A 17,500-nucleotide genomic window follows, 5' to 3' on the forward strand; every position below is an offset into this window, starting at 1 on the left:
TTGACCCTGAACTATGGAAGATAACTGTTTCAAACTTAAAAATTATGTGGGGCACATGTTATGCTTTCATCATGAGACACATTTGGTCCCATATGATCAAGGTCAAGGTCACTTTGACCCTTATGAAATGTGACCAAAATAAGGTAGTGAACCACTAAAAGTGACCATATCTCATGGTAGAAAGAGCCAATAAGCACCATTGTACTTCCTATGTCTTGAATTAACAGCTTTGTGTTGCATGACCTTGGATGACCTTGACCTTGGGTCAAGGTCACATGTATTTTGGTAGGAAAAATGTGTAAAGCAGAAGGTCAAGCATGTGAGTCGTATGGGCTTTGCCCTTCTTGTTTTGAAAAAAAATCGCATTGCGGCTTATAGAAAGATGCGGCTAAAACGTTACCTAAACTTCAATAGCATTCACCTAATGGAAGTCGCCGCGGATTTTCATTTCGCTCGATTAGCGATTACCGGTACTTAATTAGCTCTCTACTCAAGACTCGGCGCTTTTCTCTTTCTTTTGCGAATCTTCGTTTGTCAACAAGTCGTCGTGACAAGATAGCGTACAAAGAAACACCGGATGTATCAGGATCTCGCGTGTGCGAGATTTCTTTTTTTTGTGTCTCGCGATAGTTGGAGGAGCAAGAGCCGCTATGTTGTGTTTTCGTCTGCTCGAAATGTGCGCAAAAGTCGTAAATCATCCCAAAAAAGCTTATTCCGGGTGGGACTACATGTGTGTGTTGGTTCCAAATTGTGTGTGTGTGTGATATTTTTCTTCAAACTTTTTCACTTTTCTTCTTTGTTTCACCTGTTTATTCTCGGAGCCGATTTCGCCAAATACCGTACTTTCGTTTGCCTGGTTGATTTGATTGATTGACACGATCTGATTATATTTTTTTCGACGGCGGCTAATATAGTGACGCGGCCTATACGTGGCTCGTCCCAATTTTATTTTTTAAAGTCGGGGGTGCGGCTTATAAAACAGTGCGTCTTGTAATCCGTCAAATACGGTAGTCACACACAAAATGTTTATGCCAAGTAAATAATTTTCTATGTTTTGAAAACGCTAAAGATCATTATTTTGGATCACCAGATTGCACAATTTTGCATACATTTTTGAAAACATTTTTGTAAGGGTGTGTGAATGCTTTAAATTGTTTTTTATGAGGGGGGGGGCTGTTATTTTTTGTTATTTTTTATGATTTCATGCATATAACTTGGCCATTTTTTTGGCTCACGTAAGTGTAGCCTATGTGATGATAAACTTTGTCTGTCTGTGCGTGCGTGCGTGCGTGCGTGCGTGCGTGCGTGCGTGTGTGTGTGTGTGTGTGATAGAAACTTTAACATTTCCGAGTCTATGGATAAAGCTCGCATAAGAAGATTAGGTCTCGGTCAAAAGTGTTTGACGTGTGTGATAGAAACTATTTGAAGACGTCACATTATGACGTAAGAGGGTTAGACGTCACGCAAAGGAATTACTGAAAGTCTCGGTCATTGTTATTGTGAGCGGGCCGAGACTACTTGGCAGATCCAGGGTCTCGCTTTCTTGCACAGTTTCACCTATAGATGCTTACTGTGTGTGTGTGTATGTGTGACGGAGTGATTGAGTTTGTGTTACTGTTTGTCGATTTCTTACGTGAGCCTTGAAGGCTTCGCCTCTTGTTTTCATATGTCCTCGTTTTAGGATGCTTTCATTACAGAAGGTTTTCAGTCTTCGTGTTTCAGTAGTTCTTATATTTGTTGATTTTTGACTCACATGCGTAGCAAAAGTGAGTCTATGTACTCACCCGAGTCGTCCGTCCGGACGTCCGTCCGTCCGAAAAACTTTAACGTTGGATATTTCTTGGACACTATTCAGTCTATCAGTACCAAATTTGGCAAGATGGTGTATGATGACAAGGCCCCAAAAAACATACATAGCATCTTGACCTTGCTTCAAGGTCAAGGTCGCAGGGGCCATAAATGTTGCCTAAAAACAGCTATTTTTCACATTTTCTCTGAAGTTTTTGAGATTCAATACCTCACCTATATATGATATATAGGGCAAAGTAAGCCCCATTTTTTGATACCAGTTTGGTTTACCTTGCTTCAAGGTCAAGGTCACAGGAGCTCTTCAAAGTTGGATTGTGTACATATTTTGAAGTGACCTTGACCCTGAACTATGGAAGATAACTGTTTCAAACTTAAAAATTATGTGGGGCACATGTTATGCTTTCATCATGAGACACATTTGGTCACATATGATCAAGGTCAAGGTCACTTTGACCCTTATGAAATGTGACCAAAATAAGGTAGTGAACCACTAAAAGTGACCATATCTCATGGTAGAAAGAGCCAATAAGCACCATTGTACTTCCTATGTCTTGAATTAACAGCTTTGTGTTGCATGACCTTGGATGACCTTGACCTTGGGTCAAGGTCACATGTATTTTGGTAGGAAAAATGTGTAAAGCATGTGAGTCGTATGGGCTTTGCCCTTCTTGTTGTTATTTTTTATGATTTCATGCATATAACTTGGCCATTTTTTTCATATGTCCTCGTTTTAGGATGCTTTCATTACAGAAGGTTTCCAGTCTTCGTGTTTCAGTAGTTCTTATATTTGTAGATTTTTTTTCAAAGTTTGCTCCATCCGTGTTGAAGCTTTATTCCTGTTTGCTCTGTTTCAGGAAATAAGTGTATTAGCTGTTGTTGTGTTGATTTCTTGGAGTTGTGAAAATAGGGGCTGATGAATTGCTGCCTTGTGTTACAGAGGAATGCAAAGCCATGGGTCCCTTGATTGACACAGAGCTGGAAAAAATAGACAGGTAGGTTAAACTTATGTTTGTTAAGCTCGAAAAAATAGACAGGTACGTTAAAGTAATTTTTGTTAAGCTCGTAAAAATAGACAGGTAGGTTAAACTAATGTTTGTTAAGCTCGTAAAAATAGACAGGTAGGTTAAAGCAAATGTTCGTCTGTCTGGAACTCTTTGTGTTAAAGATACTTTTCGTCTCATCTTGACTTCAGGATTCAAGTTTTCAGTTACAAACGTGCAATGCTGTCTGTGAACTGAGCCTAGTGCTCAATGAAGTCAAAGCCTCCGCTCCTTCAGAATCAATGTTTACGTCTCTCTTTATGTTGCTGTGTTTCTTCTGCTGCCTCTTTGAACCAGTAAAGTAAAAAAAGAAAAGCACACTTTTAAAAATACCCTGCCCCTTTTTAACCTTCTTCAGCCTTCCCCATCCTTCCCCATCCTTCCCAATCCTTCCCCATCCTTCCCCATCCTTCCCCATCCTTTCCCATCCTTCCCCATCCTTCCAACCTGGAAGCAGTCAAGAGGTGAGGAAGCACAGCAGATATTTAAACAATAAGGATGATAATCACAAATCCTGTCTTCAACTAGATCGTTTGCAGCAGACTCGCCTCTAGACAGCTTTCCCTATTTCTGGCGGTTCTTGGACTAGCCTTGCGATGTGGCGAAGTCAGGGGACTAAACCCTAGTCTGTTGTTTGATGATGTCCACCAAAAGAGTGTTAGAAATCCACTTGTCTACAGGTCTCAAGGCTTGCCACATTGTTAAGCTACTTTCTGTTAAATACAGGCATGCTGAGTATAATCATTACAGTGGAATGAATTTTAAGACCCCCCAATTTAAGACTCCCTCCCTTTTAAGACCTGATTTTTTCAGATTTTCTGTTCATAACCTGTGTAAATTTACTTCCATTTAGGATTCCCTCCTTTTCTAAGACCTGATTTTCTCAGATTTTTAGAGGTCGTAACTATGTTAGTTCGGAAATTATATGAATCAAATGAAAATTGATTTTTGAAATTTTCGGGTTTCCACTCACTGTAATGATGAAAAAGTCCAGTCTGACACTGCTGATCTTGCTGTTTGTGCAGGAAACACACACAGCTGGTGGAGCTGAACCAGCGAGTGATGGACGCACTACAGATGTACCACACCCTCATGAGAGAAAACCCCGCCTACAGCTTCAAGGCTCCGACCACTGGTCCCGCCCCCTTCTCCTCCCTACCCCCCATGATGGGCAGTCCTCACATGGGACAGGTGAGACAGAGAGAGAGAGAGTGTATGTGCGTGTGTGTGCATCCTGACACTGGTCCCGCCCACTTCTTCTCCCTATGATGGGCAGTCCTCACATGGGACAGGTGAGACAGAGAGAGAGAGAGTGTATGTGCGTGTGTGTGCATCCTGACACTGGTCCCGCACCCTTCTTCTTCCTATGATGGGCAGTCCTCACATGGGACAGGTGAGACAGAGAGAGAGAGTGTATGTGCGTGTGTGTGCATCCTGACACTGGTCCCGCCCACTTCTTCTCCCTATGATGGGCAGTCCTCACATGGGACAGGTGAGACACAGAGAGAGAGAGAGTGTATGTGCGTGTGTGTGCATCCTGACACTGGTCCCGCCCACTTCTTCTCCCTATGATGGGCAGTCCCCCCATGGGTCAGGTGAGACAGAGAGAGAGAGAGTGTATGTGCGTGTGTGTGCATCCTGACACTGGTCCCGCACCCTTCTTCTCCCTATGATGGGCAGTCCTCACATGGGACAGGTGAGACAGAGATAGAGAGAGTGTATGTGCGTGTGTGTGCATCCTGACACTGGTCCCGCACCCTTCTTCTCCCTATGATGGGCAGTCCTCACATGGGACAGGTGAGACAGAGAGAGAGTGTATGTGCGTGTGTGTCTGTGCATTCTGACACTGGTCCCGCACCCTTCTTCTCCCTATGATGGGCAGTCCTCACATGGGACAGGTGAGACAGAGAGAGAGATGCAAAATATGTTATGAACGGACCAGAATTCAGTCCTCTTATCTTTGTTAATCTTGCCTTTTCACTCGATTTAGAATGCCAGCAAAGATTGTTTCTGATTGGCTACAGGTCTCAACACTTGTCACATCTTGGTACGCTTTGTTAAAACACAGGGACACTCAAGTGTGTACCTTGTAACAGAACATAGAATGTTGTATGCTTGTAGTTCTATCATTGACACCTCTTTGGTGTTCGCAGAGGTGGTCAAGAAATAATAATAATAATAATAATAATAAATAACTTTTCTATAGCGCGAGTCCCATCAATTGGCTCCAAAGAGAGGTACTCGCAAGCATGTTACTCACCACTTGCGTTAATCAATGTCGTGAAATTTTGGCTTAACCTGTTTTACACAGCTTTTTAGTAGAAGCACGAAACTGATTACTTTTGTTGTGAAGTATAGTGTTTATATTCGTTCGTGGTATGAATAGAAAAATAAAAGAACGTTAAATCATGCATTGGCAATCGTATTTAAGAGAATATTTCTCATGGAGAATGATTTCCTTATTCTAAAACACAAAATCGCACAGAATTGAGTTACTCCAAAATGTTCACAACGACATCGAAATATTACTTTGTTAAATGTTTGAACACGACTTTGACCATCTGTACGCAGCAAGCGATGTACAACGGCCAGCAGCCCTACATGGGCCCTCCAGGACAGATGGGTCCCCCTGCCTCACAACCCCAGAGCTTCTCTCCTGCCCCTCCCCCCGCCTCTAGTCAGAACTACACAAGGTGAGCGCTTTTTTCACTCTCTTTTTATGTGGGTATAATGTATGCATGGATGATTGAAAGTAGTGTCCTTCCCGCATGCACGATCATGCCACAGGCTTTCGAGTGGAATAAGGACACCCTGTACAGTTTGTGAAAATTTGAAACAGTGGAACACCCCACCCCCCCAACATTTCAAGACCCCCCATTTTAAGATTACCTCCCTTTCATATTTCCTGATCATAACCTCTGCAAATTTACCCTCATTTTAGAGTCTCTCCTTCTTTTGAGACTTGATTTTCTTAGATTTGTGGAGGTCTTTAAAAGGGGTTTCCATTGTACAAAAATAAAATCAGTCTGGGTGATTTAAAAAAAAATAAAATGGTATGTTGACACTGGTGTGATTTTTGAATTAAACTCAACAAAAGTTTACTTCTCAGTACAGGAAATAGCCGGGTTGTTGATGTTTGGTATATGGAAGGATGCTCTTATTGGACATTAAAGTCTTGACAGATCTGTAGATCTGACGTCATGTATATGGGAAGGATACTCTTATTGGACATTAAAGTCTTGACAGATCAGTAGACCTGACGTTGTCATGTATATGGGAAGGATGCTCTTATTGGACATTAAAGTCTTGACAGATCAGTAGACCTGACGTTGTCATGTATATGGGAAGGATGCTCTTATTGGACATTAAAGTCTTGACAGATCAGTAGATCTGACGTCACGTATATACGGGAAGGATGCTCTTATTGGACATTAAAGTCTTGACAGATCAGTAGATCTGACGTTGTCATGTATATGGGAAGGATGCTCTTATTGGACATTAAAGTCTTGACAGATCAGTAGATCTGACGTTGTCATGTATATGGGAAGGATGCTCTTATTGGACATTAAAGTCTTGACAGATCAGTAGATCTGACGTTGTCATGTATATGGGAAGGATGCTCTTATTGGACATTAAAGTCTTGACAGATCTGTAGATCTGACGTTGTCATGTATATGGGAAGGATTCTCTTATTGGACATTAAAGTCTTGACAGATCTGTAGATCTGACGTTGTCATGTATATGGGAAGGATGCTCTTATTGGACATTAAAGTCTTGACAGATCAGTAGATCTGACGTTGTCATGTATATGGGAAGGATGCTCTTATTGGACATTAACGTCTTGACAGATCTGTAGATCTGACGTTGTCATGTATATGGGAAGGATGCTCTTATTGGACATTAAAGTCTTGACAGATCAGTAGATCTGACGTTGTCATGTATATGGGAAGAATGCTCTTATTGGACATTAAAGTCTTGACAGATCAGTAGATCTGACGTTGGCATGTATATGGGAAGGATGCTCTTATTGGACATTAAAGTCTTGACAGATCTGTAGATCTGACGTTGTCATGTATATGGGAAGGATGCTGCCTTGAATAGATTATGGATGTAATTTTGGTCAACAAAACAAAACAAGAAGGGGAGTATTAGGGTTTGTTTGGTGTTTACAGGGGTTCCTACCCTTGTGGTTTTGCTGTTTTATTTTCTGCTTTGTTTTGAATTGTACGGCTATAATTAAACAATTTGCTGTCTTGGGAAAAGATGCCTGCCGGAGTTGGTCACACAACACTCTCATGAATGCAGGATATTGGCACTATTGAATATCAGATTGTTTTGGGAAAGAGAAGAGGGGGAAATGAATAGAGGGGGGACATAGTGAACATTGATCTGAAGCGAGAGATGGCGCTTTAGATGCATCCATATGATTATGAGTTTGGAATATTTCAGGAGAAAAAATGGTGCCTTTGAAAGTCAGCTTCCGAGTCAATGTCTATGTTAAGCAAATCATCTACATGTGCATGAGTTGTCTCCCCACCCTTTGTTTTTGCTTTATTGCTAGTGTTGAGAGCATATTGAGGTACTGTCCATCCGGCTCATGTTGATTGCCACAGATCTGCCCTCGCTTTCACATGGAGGAAGGGCATTCTTTTACTTGGACACATACACTACATTGGGGTGTGCACGTTAAAGATCCCATGACAAAAGGGTCTTTCCTGGCAAAAATGTATAGGCATAGATAAAAAAATGTCCACCAAATACCCGTGTGACTTGGAATAATAGGCCGTGAAACGTAAATATTCGCCGTAATGGCTTGAGATTTACTGGCCGATGTGAATACGTGATATATTGTGTACAAAATTCCATCTCACACGGCAGAAATTAATATGTAAAGCGCTTAGAAAACGTCAAGCGCTATATAAATCTCCCATATAAATAAATAAATAAATAAATACCGAAAATTAAGAGCATAGCCGCATTCTGTGCAAAATGGACTATTTTTGCTGATTTAATTTCGCTGATTGACATAGGTGTCATTTAAACATTTATTTCAACAAATATTTGCCACACCGTGCGTGAAGCAGCCAGGCTGTTAATTGTGGGCATGTGTCGAAGTTGGAGGATGCCCTTAACCCGTGTACAAGTCTAAACAGATCTATGGAGGTGATCGGCACGGTTGGCCTAGTGGTAAGGCGTCCGCCCCGTGATCGGGAGGTCGTGGGTTCGAACCCCGGCCGGGTCATACCTAAGACTTTAAAATTGGCAATCTAGTGGCTGCTCCGCCTGGCGTCTGGCATTATGGGGTTAGTGCTAGGACTGGTTGGTCCGGTGTCAGAATAATGTGACTGGGTGAGACATGAAGCCTGTGCTGCTACTTCTGTCTTGTGTGTGGCGCACGTTAAATGTCAAAGCAGCACCGCCCTGATATGGCCCTTCGTGGTTGGCTGGGCGTTAAACAAACAAACAAACAAATGGAGGTGATCATGATTGCCTTCGCAGAGAGGACGGTACCTTTAAATGACAGGAAGTTAGAATGTTTTTGTTTAATTTGCAGTATTGCATTTCAAATTGTTCTAATATTTTGTGTGTTTGCTTTTTTTCTCTCTTTTCTGCGTTTCCCCTGCCCTGGCATCTTGATCTGCACAAATTGTTCATCGTCGTCAACTTGTGGCAATCATTTGGTCCTGTGGCCGATCAACTCTTATCATTTTGGACTCTTTTGTGCACGCCTGCCCTTGGATTGATGTCATTGGTTTGGAATTCTGCCGCCTAATTTGCGCATTTGGTTTGATTATGATTTTCTTCCTCTCAATCGTTGAATTTGTTTGATTCTCACTTTGTTATTGTGTATTTATCGTGGATTTATTCCTGATTTTGTGTGCTGTTTTGTTGATTTGTATTTTGTTTAAATGACAAACAATTGTTCCATTTTGTTGTGGTGGGCTTCTTAAATTTGTTTGATTGTGAATATAATGACAATTTTTTTGCTGGTTAAAATTTGTTTTTCGTGTTTGCTGCCTTGAAACAATGCGTGCAACTATCCTTAATTTTGTCTTGATAATGTGTGTGGCCTTGAACCCTTTGTGAACACGTGCTCACGCTTGCTCTGTATGTGTTTGACACGCGTGCATGGCAAAACAGTTATATGAACGGCCACCAGTTACCAATGTCCTCTTTTGCCAGCCTGCCCACAGTCAACGCTGCTGTAGGCCAAGGTCAGCCTCAAGGTCAAGTTCAAGGTCAGACCACCACGACCTCCACAGCCGCCCCGGGTCTACCCAACACGGCTGATGTCAACAACAGTGCAATCCAACAAGGCATGTCTCAGCCTCCGATGTACCAGAACGGGGGTAGCATGCCGCCCGTGTCTATGGGTCAAGGTTACGGAGGGGTCGCGCCCCCGGTCAGTGGGATGGCAGTGCATCCTGGGATGTCATACCAGCCGCCGCCTCAACAACCCTTGCTTTGAGGGACCAACGCCATGTACATTTTCAATTACTTGATAGCTTTTATTTTTTCTTGAATGTCTGTGTGTGTTTGTGAAAGGACTGTGATGAAGACTTTGTTTGGAGCACCAGTGACAAGCGACGTGAGGATTGTAGGCTTGTTTTTGTGAGATCGATTTGAATGTCAAGGAAACGTGGAGACAGGCGTGATGGTTTTATTGGAACAAATTATTCCTGGTTGTTTGCTTATATACTCCCTCATTTGATTTTGAAAGATGTGAATTTCAGATGTCAGGATTTTTCTAGAAATTCTGTCGTTGCTGTTCTAGGTTGAGCTTGATAATTTTAGAACCGTAATTTTTTTCTTTAGTTAATAATGCTATCTTGATTTCTTGTGCACACTTACTTTTTAGCTTTGCCGATTCGTCGTAGCTCTGTAGAGAAGAATGGAATTTGGAGAGTCCGGGTAACTTGTCTACGCATTCATACTTTTTTTTTTTTTAACTCCTCATTACCTTTGTTGCATAGCTTGATTAAAACTATTTCTTACACTGATTTTTCTACTGCGGACTTCCTGGCAGCCACTGGTCTGAGGATTTAGCACGGCCATCAACATCGAACGCAGAAGAAGAAGAAGAACTGGTTTTTCTCTATTCTTTCACCAGAAATTGTGCAAACATGGTAAATGTTAATAAAATAAAGTTTTTCCACCAGTCGTAGATGCACAGTTTGGAAAAGACTTGATATTTCAGTGAAAGCTTGATAATAATCATTTAGCTGCAAGTCTTTCCATATTGGAAAATTCACAATATTTTGTGTTGTTCCAAGACTCCGAAGAACATACGTCATTTGGACCTGGACTGAAATAATGTGTAATGTCCTATGCCAAAAGATCCCTGCTACAAAAATGTTTTGTTAGAAGACCTGCTACATGTCAAAGGTATCAGGGGGTCGACCATCTGGAGTAGGAACAATCGGTTGCATCATAACAATTGTTGTCAAGTCAGTGACTAAAGACCGATCGGCCTGAGAACAACACTGAGCAAGTGCACTAAAATTGTCTATTCATTCTTTTTTTTTCTACACTACATTGCACTACACTTGTGTACTTGTGTGTGTGAATTAATAAATAGACACCACCACCCCCCCCCCCCCCCCCCCCCCCCCCCCCCCCCCCCTGGGTTAGGGGGAAGAATTTACCCGATGCTCCCCAGCATGTCGTAAGAGGCGACTAACGGATTCTGTTTCTCCTTTTACCCTTGTTAAGTGTTTCTTGTATAGAATATAGTCAATGTTTGTAAAGATTTTAGTCAAGCAGTATGTAAGAAATGTTAAGTCCTTTGTACTGGAAACTTGCATTCTCCCAGTAAGGTAATACATTGTACTACTTTGCAAGCCCCTGGAGCAAATTTTTGATTAGTGCTTTTGTGAACAAGAAACAATTGACAAGTGGTTCTATCCCATCTCCCCCCTTTCCTCGTCACGATATAACCTTCGTGGTTGAAAACGACGTTAAACACCAAATAAAGAAAGTAAGGAAAGAAAGCACATATCTCACCACAAGGCGACTCAAGGTGTTACAATTCTTTTCTCGTTGGGGTTTAGGGGGTTCATAGAATTTAAGCCATATGCACTGAATATGTTTATACATTCTTTCATTTTTCTTTGCAATTCATTGCACAACACTAGCATACTTGTGTGCTACTTAATGAGCAGTAAGAAGTTGACTCAGGAAGGGGATGCGATTCTGACTGATCTGACTATGAATTTGAGACTGGATGTAGGTATATATGTGTCCAATTCTAGTAGATGTTTTGATTTGATTTTCAGTATTTTTTCCCCCCCAGGCTTGAGGTTTCAGTCTTCTCAAACCTGAAACGGTTTTTTTCAGCAATCCAAATGACATTGCCTTCGAGCTTGGAAAGAACAGTCATGTATCAGTGTTTCGTGTCATGCTATTATCATCATTATTATTATTGTTATTATTATCTGGAGGAGAATAAAATGACAGGGATTGGTAGTCATCTCCGTTTGGAGTTGTGAGGGGTGAGCGTGCTGCACTTTTTTAAAGTCAGTTTTGGCTATTCACCCTCACTGTTACTGTCGCATATTCATCAGAGTAATATGTGTATATGGATGTTCAAATAAAGTTGTGAAGATGTGTGTTTATGCAGACAGACACAAACACATCCAGACAGGCACATTCATACACGTACACACACACACACACACACACACACACACTAAACACTAAACACACACTCACTAACACACACTCTCACTAACACACTCACTAACACATAAACACACACACACACACTGACACATACACACACACACACACTAACACATCCACTAACACAGACAAAGGCTATCTCCTGAAATAGCTCTGTGATAGTGACATAACACTGAAAGAAGAGTAATAGTTTTGAAATTCATTCATTGTGATTGCGTAGCTTACACAGGTCTAAATCGGGAGAAAGCCCGATCCCGGACACACTCTTTCTCTCACTCACTCATTCACTCACTCACTTATTCACTCACCAGCAAACTCCTCAAAGATGGTATTACTGCATTATTGTTATATGTGACCCTTCACCACGGAATGAGTCGCATGTCACCTTTTCATGATTTTCATATTTTTACATTTTCTTAGAGTTGTTTTTATTCTCTATCCAGTGGTGAAAACCGTTTTAGAAAACAGCAAAAACTTTTCGAGTTATAAGCCTGTGACTATGGTGACCCTCACACTGTTACTAGACACCCCCCGGACTTATATTATTCCTAGCGCAGAACCGTGTGAGGTGACATGCGACTCATTTCGTGGTGGAGGGTCACATATTCAGATTTGCTCACCCCTGAGAAATATGATATCACATGGTGGTATCTCCCCTTTGTCTTTGTAATTTCTGAGGTACATGATGATCTACGCCTTTTCTCTCTCATGCTACGACATCAGTGCAGATTATTATTGCTGATTTTTTTTTCCATTGTTGATGATATAGGAGCAAAATACATAGTCATCATTCCTTGAAAACACAAAACAAAAGAATTGGTGTTAATATTTTTTAATGTGCAGGTCCATTGTTTGCGCATGTGTGTGTGCATGCGGGGCGCACCAGACAGAGAGTGTGTGTGTGTGTATGAAAGAGAAAATAAATTGTATGTGTATGAGAGAGACGGAGAGAGAGACAGAGAGAGAATATATATGTGTGCGATGTCGCTGAAGACACTGTTATGTCAACATGTACCTGAGCCTGTACAGATTGTTTTGAAATTGTTGTCACATGATTGAATAGGCCTTTGTTTTTGTGCACACATGGTACCAAGAGTGAGTAATAAGTAAGGCCAAACAAAAATACATGTTCGTTTAGGGTAACCTGACCGACCCTATTTTTTCCCGCCGACCCTAAAACTTTTTTTTTCATTTCTCGACAAAAAAACAAAAACAAAAAACCAACCTCTGGCACATTTTGCGAACCATACCGAGACTAAAAATAAAAAAATAAAAAAAGTCAGACCTACCGACCCTATGAACCAAGTATATTTTTGTTTGGCTTAAGCATGTAAATCCTTCAATGTTCTTTATTTTAGCTCTGCTGTACAAGCTGGGGGGTTGTATAGAGTGGACCTGTTTGTTCATACAACATGTAATATGCTCTGTCACATAAATATGAGTGATAAATTTGACTTGGACAAAAGAGACGTGCATGTGTTTGTAAGCCAGAGAGCGTGAGTGCGAGAGAGAAAGTGTGTCTGTGTGTGTGTTAGTGTGTCTTGTGTGTTCTGTGTGTGTGTCTGTGTGTGTTTCAGAATGAGTTCAAAATCTGAACATAATTATTCAGAAACGCTGACAAAAGTAGAATTTTGTAAATACATGTAATAACAGCACAATTAATCGGTACATAAACATTCGTCTAATTTTCGTAGTAATCCCTCTACTCTTCGGCAACTTGTCTAGCATATGAATCTGCCATCTCACTTGATGGTCTGTACTATCACTACATATAGCAGTACAAGTGTACCAGTTTTGAATGTTTGACCCATGATTTATATATTTGTGCTTTCAATTTTCTTGGTTGTCAATATATTTGTACAGTCAGCAGATTTGAAGGACTATATTGTCTTTCAGAGAATGTGTGCGTGTTAAAGTTTGTTTGGATGTTATTTTTTGTCCTTTATCTTACTTGATGGGGTTTGATCTTGTTACCATGTGTCTGCTCCTATTTTCGAAGCTGCCTAACTGCAATACCTTGTCCCATTTTCATGTTTCCATCATAGTTTACATACATATTTCTGCGTTACTTTGGCAAGGAGGGTCAGAATATAAGAACAGTACCCCCCGCGGGTTAGGGGGAAGAATTTACCCGATGCTCCCCAGCATGTCGTAAGAGGCGACTAACGGATTCTGTTTCTCCTTTTACCCTTGTTAAGTGGTTCTTGTATAGAATATAGTCAATGTTTGTAAAGATTTTAGTCAAGCAGTATGTAAGAAATGTTAAGTCCTTTGTACTGGAAACTTGCATTCTCCCAGTAAGGTAATATATTGTACTACGTTGCAAGCCCCTGGAGCAAATTTTTGATTAGTGCTTTTGTGAACAAGAAACAATTGACAAGTGGATCTATCCCATCTCCCCCCTTTCCCCTATCCCATCTCCCCCTTTCCCCGTCGCGATATAACCTTGAACGGTTGAAAACGACGTTAAACAACAAATAAAAAAAGAAAGAAATGTTTCCATCATAGTTTAACATACATATTTCTGCGTTACTTTGGCAGAATATAGGAACAGTGGTTGATGGGGAGAGAAAAGAAACAAATATACAGCTTCTTCACCCCCCCCCCCCCCCCCTCTCTCTCTCTCTGAACTTTTTGTTCGAGGATGCATTTAGATCTGCTAAATGTTGGACCTGCATAACCTAGCTAAGTTGACTGGGGAAAAAAAATCACTAATGAGAATCTTCAAACTTTTGGCTGAGATCAGACTTTTGTGAGCTCCAAGACACAATTTCAGAATAAAACTTTTTATTATCCATGCTCAAAATTAATATATTATTTGGGAACCGCATGACACTTTCAGACTTGTTGAAGTATATTATTTCCCATGTTTTTAAATTAAGAGATCCAGAGCTGAAGCTTGAAATATTTTATTACGTCTATATATGGTCTACATTATTATTATGAAGTCTTATATCGCGCGTGTATCTCCAGACTCGGACTCAAGGCGCAGGGATCTATTTATGCCGTGTGAGATGGAATTTTTTTACACAATACATCACGCATTCACATCGACCAGCAGATCGCAGCCATTTCGGCGCATATCCTACTTTTCACGGCCTATTATTCCAAGTCACACGGGTATTTTGGTGGACATTTTATCTATGCCTATACAATTTTGCCAGGAAAGACCCTTTTGTCAATCGTGGGATCTTTAACGTGCACACCCCAATGTAGTGTACACGAAGGGACCTCGGTTTTTCGTCTCATCCGAAAGACTAGCACTTGAACCCACCACCTAGGTTAGGAAAGGGGGGAGAAAATTGCTAACGCCCTGACCCAGGGTCGAACTCGCTTCCGAGCGCAAGTGCGTTACCACTCGGCCACTCCAGGGTTTATTTGTCTCTCAGGGTTCGTCGGATGCCGCCTCATGATCTTATTTAATATCCCTCCATTACGTATGAGGCAACACCTATTTGTTTTCAAGGTTAGCGAGCTAAAGGTGCGTCTTAAAACGATGCAGTTGTACCAAGAAATAGTCTGTTTACGGTAACATAGGCAAAAAAAATAGGTTCGGTAGGTCGGGAATTATTATTATTTTTTCTTTTTTCTTCCAAAAACCATATTTTTAAGTTATTTTGCCAAAAAAACAGACTTTTTTTTTCATTTTTCTTTCACCCCAAATGCCAAAAAAGAAGTCTAGGGTCGCGCGAAAAAATAGGGTCGGTCGGGATACCGTAAACAGACTTTTTTTTTTTTTTCCCTTAGTATGAGGGTTCTGATCTTGCAGAAGAATTTTTTTTATTAATTCGTATTTTTCACATTGAACTGGATTCTGTGCGTTTTCTCCCAGTGTCGTTTAGATTGTACGACGCTCATAATATCTCTCTGTGTAAAGTGTAACTTATACCAAGATTCATTGACTTTTTGTGATGTACAGCGTCGTGTAATGATGTACATATTGATTTTGTACAGCAATGTATAAGTGTTTTGTGCTGCCTGCGGATGTACTATTAATTGGATCATTTCATTAAAGCAACTGATATTTTGTCGGAAGGTAATTTGCATACGAGCTTGTAGGGACTCTGTAGCTGTACTCTTCAATATTCATGATTTTTATGCAAAGGAGCAGAATCGGTTGCACTTGTAATGCCTAACTGTCTGGTACTTTCAATGAAATAAAATGATCTACCCTGTACATTTTGTTTGGTTCGGTTTTTGTTTGTGTTTGATTTTAGAGAAAGAGAAGAAGAGATGTTAATTTTATGATTTTGTTATTCTTCTGTAGAATGTAAGTCAACCAAGAGAGACGAATGAGTGGGCCTGTATGGGCCTGTGTGTGTGTTAAACCTTTCTACCCCACCTATGTTGACCAATTTTGTTTTAGCTGAGATCGACCAGTAGGTCACTCAGAATTGTAGTAAGTGTGTAGAAAGTGTGCCCCCCGCGGGTTAGGGGGAAGAATTTGTGTGTGTCAGCGTGTGTGTGTATATATATATATATATATATGTGTGTGTGTATGAGTGTGTGTATATGTGTGTGTGTGTGTGTGTGCTTGCGTGCGTGCATGCGTGCAGGCGTGCGTGCAGGCGTGCGTGCGTGTATGTGTGTGTGCTGCACTTAAACGTCCTACCCGATGCTCCCCAGCATGTCGTAAGAGGCGACTAACGGATTCTGTTTCTCCTTTTACCCTTGTTAAGTGTTTCTTGTATAGAATATAGTCAATGTTTGTAACCTTCGTGGTTGAAAACGACGTTAAACACCAAATAAAGAAAGAAGAAAAAAATGTAGAAAGTGTGTATCAACACGCTGGAATGCAGGCGTTAGATGGACGTCACAGGAAGCGACTGAAGCTAACAGTCTGAGCGGATATATCTGTACCTGGTCAGATAGAGCCATATGAGTGGGTACAGATATATCCGTACCTGGGAGACAATGTGTTAAACCTTCTTGGCCATTCAGTCATAAGCTTTCTTTGACAATTGAAGGAACATCGGTGAGGATGAGAACATTCAGATATGTCAGGGCCACCAGCATGAGAGAAGAAAGGGTAGACACCCATTTATTTGGCTGAAAAACGTTCCTGACCTCCTTTGTTTTCCGTCTGTTTTCCGTCTGGTTCAAAAGGAATCGCTTTGACAGTAGAATGAACACCTAAAAGCGTGATTTTGCATACCTTTATCAGCGTAATTGAAGGTAGGGTCGAATTACCCAAGAATCCCGGAAAAAGCGGCGTATGGCTACCTGAAGTGCCGGGGTAAAATCGGCCATACACGTAAAAAAAAAAGGGGGAGTTTCAGCCCACAAGCGAAGAAGAATTACAGAAGAAAGCAGCTCGGGAAACTTGATTGTCAGTCGTATATTGTTACAAACATTGTCCGGACAGCATTCATTTGCATTTTCTTTTTCCACCCTTTCTTCACAACAAACGTAGGTCGTCCGGAGAATGGGCATGGGTGGAGTCGCTCTCTGTAGGTTTTAGGGCCAACTTTCGGGCGGCAGTTACTGTAGTACAGAAGACTGTAGTAAAATATAACTTCTTTACATGTAAACGACCGTGTCCGCCACCATAGATCTGTCCAGGATTGTGCATGAGATGAGAGCATCTTTCAACTTAGACACATACCAACAATCATTGGGGGGTGCACGTTAAAGATCCCACGATTGACAAAAGGGTCTTTCCTGGCAAAATTGTATAGGCATAGATAAAAATGTCCACTAAAATACCCGTGCGACTTGGAATAATAGACCGTGAAAAGTAGGATATGCGCCGAAATGGCTGCGATCTGCTGGCCGATGTGAATGCGTGATGTATTGTGTAAAAAAAATTCCATTTCACACGGCATAAATAAATCGCATAAAAAAAAAATCCAAAAAAAAATCAATAAATCCCTGCGCTTAGAACTGTACCCACGGAATACGCGCGATATAAGCCTCATATTGATTGATTGATAGATCTGTCCAGGCTTGTACATGAGATGAGAGCATCT

At 41.1% G+C, this 17,500-nt stretch overlaps 1 protein-coding gene across 3 annotated transcripts in view; it reads left to right on the top strand.

Moving 5' to 3' along the window:
- Nucleotides 1–10,440, top strand: part of LOC138980343 (signal transducing adapter molecule 2-like) — a gene marked incomplete at its 5' end in the record, with an annotated part of 22,940 nt that extends 12,500 nt beyond the window's left edge. For 2 of the 3 annotated variants that reach the window (XM_070353208.1, XM_070353210.1), the window contains 4 exon segments: nt 2,747–2,801; nt 3,875–4,040; nt 5,421–5,542; nt 8,991–10,440. In XM_070353208.1, coding sequence (XP_070209309.1) covers nt 2,747–2,801; nt 3,875–4,040; nt 5,421–5,542; nt 8,991–9,318 — 671 coding nt within the window. 3 annotated transcript variants of the gene reach the window in all.
- Nucleotides 10,441–17,500: the final 7,060 nt, after the last annotated feature.

This window comes from Littorina saxatilis, linkage group LG11, assembly GCF_037325665.1.
Source record: "Littorina saxatilis isolate snail1 linkage group LG11, US_GU_Lsax_2.0, whole genome shotgun sequence".
Classification (NCBI taxonomy): Eukaryota; Metazoa; Mollusca; class Gastropoda; order Littorinimorpha; family Littorinidae; genus Littorina; species Littorina saxatilis.